This window comes from Penaeus monodon, unplaced genomic scaffold (assembly GCF_015228065.2).
Source record: "Penaeus monodon isolate SGIC_2016 unplaced genomic scaffold, NSTDA_Pmon_1 PmonScaffold_523, whole genome shotgun sequence".
In the NCBI taxonomy this organism is placed as follows: Eukaryota; Metazoa; Arthropoda; class Malacostraca; order Decapoda; family Penaeidae; genus Penaeus; species Penaeus monodon.
Genome location: NW_023660141.1, coordinates 1 through 4,142, shown reverse-complemented (window position 1 = coordinate 4,142; position 4,142 = coordinate 1). Strand labels below are relative to the sequence as shown.

At 35.2% G+C, this 4,142-nt stretch overlaps 1 protein-coding gene across 1 annotated transcript; it reads right to left on the bottom strand.

Moving 5' to 3' along the window:
• Positions 1 to 4,098, bottom strand: LOC119571128 (BTB/POZ domain-containing adapter for CUL3-mediated RhoA degradation protein 3-like; the record flags this gene model as incomplete). Its single annotated transcript, XM_037918580.1, has 6 exons — positions 1 to 158; positions 395 to 494; positions 874 to 1,072; positions 1,199 to 1,413; positions 3,787 to 3,887; positions 3,991 to 4,098. Coding segments are annotated over 6 exons (881 nt in total), but the record flags the coding sequence as incomplete, so codon positions are not given.
• Between the last annotated feature and the right edge of the window lie 44 nt (positions 4,099 to 4,142).

Sequence of the window (4,142 nt, the reverse complement as noted above, 5' to 3'; positions counted from 1 at the left end):
TTAATTTGTGAGGGTAATCCTAGACATGTTTAAGTCTGAAAATGTGTATAACTCATTTTTGAAATGCCAAAATCGAACCAAACCCTCAAGCTTAGGGACAGTCCCATTCAGGACACAAAAACATACTGTTAAAACAATTTCAACAATTACAACAATACCTAAGGCAATGAAAATGTTCTATAACACTTCTTCAGCACAATCCAAAGGTTCTAATTCATCTTGATGCTTTATTTATTTATTTTTTTTCTTCCCTCCACTTCTTGTATCTTGTATTTGGATAGCTATTATAATAAATTTCGATGCTCATTTTCCAAGCTTTCTATGCTCATTATTAATTCCACTTCTAAATGGATCATACTTTTACTAATCTTTGCTTATGCCATTTTGGAATTACCCTGATTCCCAATACGTCCCCCTCCCTCCAATTTAAACTTTTTTCTGATATTCCCAATATCATGAAAACTTAGTTGTCTGCTTTCTGGACAAAAAAGTTCCTGATATCAGGAAAATAACATACCAGTATTAATAATACATACACAAACTTCTTGTGAAAAATAATTCCAATTTCGTTGAAAGCTAAACCATCCACTGACAAAGTAGTGTTGATCAATAAACACAGCCTCCACTACGGGTCAGCAGGTAGGTTGATCTTTACACAACCCAACTGAAGACTCGTCGGAGATGCCATGTCAAATCTCTCTCTCCTCTTCTTTCTTCTCATTTACTTTCAACTTTTAACACTTACACAAATGGGGTAAAATGTATAAAGTTTAAAAGGAAAACTAATACTATTGCTGGAAATACTATAAATATATACAAACCTTTAATTCTTGAATATGTTTTTAACTATCAAATACAATTTGTAAGCCTTACCTTTGTATGCTTCCTATCAGTTGCATATACAATAGATGTACAACACACTTCTGCTACTTTCTTCCCATGTCCATAGAATGCCCAAAGACATATTTCATTAGATCCTATTACATTCTTAATGAATAAAACACGCCGACTGAATCTCAAAGCCAGTCGATCAAAATGCTCAATGTTCTTCAATAGGTTGTCATCTGATGTACTGTAAATAAATGCAAGGTAATTAGATATATATTCACTATATGTACATAAGCTATAGCAAAATACAAAATGTCTCACATACTGGGAACAATTACAAAACATTCACAAATGAGACTAACCTTGTTACGAGTATTTATTGTTATGTCGATTTACAAGTAATTTAACAACTGGCTTGGTGGTTGACTGTATGAGCATCTGTTCTTCTTTCTGAGATGTAATGAGAGGAACACAACACACAGGATCTTTCACAGGATCTTTCTCAGGTTCTTTCTGCTTCATTGCATCTTCACACTCAGCAACAAGGTCACTCATGCAATAGTATCTTGCCTCTGCTAATAACTCCTGCAAAAAAGAAGAAAAAAAATCCATTGTAAAATGAACCTCTCACACAATGATAACATGCATAATCAGTTGAATCTATCTTCTTCAACCTTACTTATATTACACAGTAATCTTGGGAGCAACATCTAGCTCCTCCAGTGATAAGCACTCTTCACTCCAAAACTTTTTCTATATATCATACACACATTCATGTATTTTACATGGTGAGCACAAATTCTCATATTTATTCCAGCCTGTATTCACATACATGCACAGATACAAGGCTAATTAGATTGTAGCTACATTTTTGTCATTGTAATAGGTTGACTATATTACATTTTGAATATGTTGCATTCTTGTTATATTATATATTGCAATATATATCTATAAAAATTCTTTAAAAACTTGGAGTACTATGACCTAACCATCAGTGGTTATATATTATGATTCTTCTATTCTACTACATAAAGTGCAACCTCTGCATATTAACACCCATTCTGTATTGTTTATTGTAGAACAATAAACATCTTTCCACATCCTATACACCTGGTTAAGCAGGCAACACTCCAGACTGATGGATTACTTCTTGTCTAAATCAATCTTGGTAGTCATAAAACAAGCACTCATAGTGCACAAACATGTATTACTCAGTGTTCCCTTGTACTGCCTTGGCACAAAAATGGGTGACATATAACCATGTAATACTGAAACTTTCACTGATGCAAGATGGCTTCTCACATCATTAGCCCAGGATGACATCTCAGCAGCCTTGCTGTGAGCCAGACAATAACCCAGGGACAGAGTGGTGTGTGCTAACACACCTCAACCTCACCAAAATTTAGTTAAAATTTTATTAGCAATGTATGGGTTAACCTGTTGGATCCAAGTGTCTCATGTTCCGCACATGGCCTACAATCCTGGGATTGTGCTTGAGTGGTGACTCTCCCTGACTTGTAGGTCTGCCTACATGAACACTTGTGTGGGGTATCAAGGCTACTTGCCTCCCCATTGAAATATTCTCTTTTTTTTACATAACCATTTTTGCTATTCCCAAGGCCAATGTTTGTAATTTAATATGCTACATCAAGATGGTAATACACTGTTTTCTTGCACAGACTCTATATCATTAGGTCTACATTTCAGCGTAAAAACAATAACAAGAAGTAACATTAACAAAAAAAACTTTGTATCATTGAATTTCCTTTAAAATTTAAAATTTCCTGCCTGCTAGCCACAGCAGGCAGGGAGAGGACATTGAGCATGGAAACTATTCTCCCTGTGCCATGCTCTTCCAGTCATGGTTCACAGATGGCATATTCCACCCTCATTTACTAGTGGAAATAATGCAAGAGCCCTTCCTAAATGCCCACCAATTCTAATTTTCCTCCAAGAGCTTTGGCCACTTATGATGAGTTATTAACATTACCCAAAACTTCTGCCAATTTTTTTATGGCAGCACATTCCCTTCACCCACCCTTCAGCCGATTTATTCCAAGACAGTATATTCCCATCACCTGGTTTTCAGGATTACAATTACATGTTCCTATTTATCCACTACCATGAGTGACATCAATTACTCATCTCCTGGTATGAGTAATTTCAAATAAATGAAAGGCCCATCACATCTTTTATGCTATATAGGCACCAGTAAAGACATAGTTTGTGGATCTGATACGAACAGGCATGATAATAAGAGCCCTTAATTCTATTTTATAGCCCAAATCCATGTTATTAAAGCCAACCACTATGGTGCCAATTCTGTAGGTTAGAAGGGCTATAAACTGTGATTAGACTGAAGTAATGATAACATGGTATAAATGTCCCCATGGCATACATATCACCCAGAGGCAATGAGTTAAGAAAATACATGGGTTCTCCATAGTTCATTTACAGGCATCCCAATCTTGTGTCAGGCATAAGTGTCCTCTTCTGACGAGTCAAAAACAATAATCTTTGAATTAATGATATCATAAGTATGCTTGACTTCAGTCCTCAGATATCATCAAGCACAGGCAATATCTTCAGTAAACAATCACATGTCCTTGTAATTCATTCCAATTAGCTTAGGACAAGTAAAACAAAATATTAGGGATGTCAGTAGAAATTATTCTTTATGTATGCCTTAACTTATTCCTGTTTACAGGTGTGGAAATGTGTAGTGCTTGTATGTTCTATCTTTTCAACAGTTATTTATAAAAAATAATCCTGAGGTCTGGAAATCACCGCAAGAGTAAGAAATATAAAATAAAATCAAGCCTATCAAAGTTTTGTTTATATAAAAATCATAAACTGTAAGTCAACACACAGTACTACAACCTAAATCATGGCCTCATCAGTTCACAAGATAAACACAGCCTCTGCTATTGTCAAGTAAATTAAATTACATATCCTTACCTCTAACTCCCTCTGGTTCTCTGGCATAGGAATACTTTCATCTCTTAAGTAGTTCAAGATTGTGCCAAAATGCTTTCCACACCGGTCAATCAAGATCCAACCTGAGGACATTTTTATTGTTTAAAATTTCTCACATAAAAATGGGGATGACATTTTTTTTTTTCTTCAAAACAGAAAAAATAGCTCATGTAGTAAATCACTTACCTTCAGAGTCTGTTAAAACTTCCATTCGTCCAGAAATCATTGCTCTCAACATGTTATCATGTTTTGTGAGAGTTCCTATGGTTGGTGTGTAAAGACCCCCACATTTAGCTTACAATTGGGTGTAAAAAAGACCCAAAACCCAAGGAAAAAAA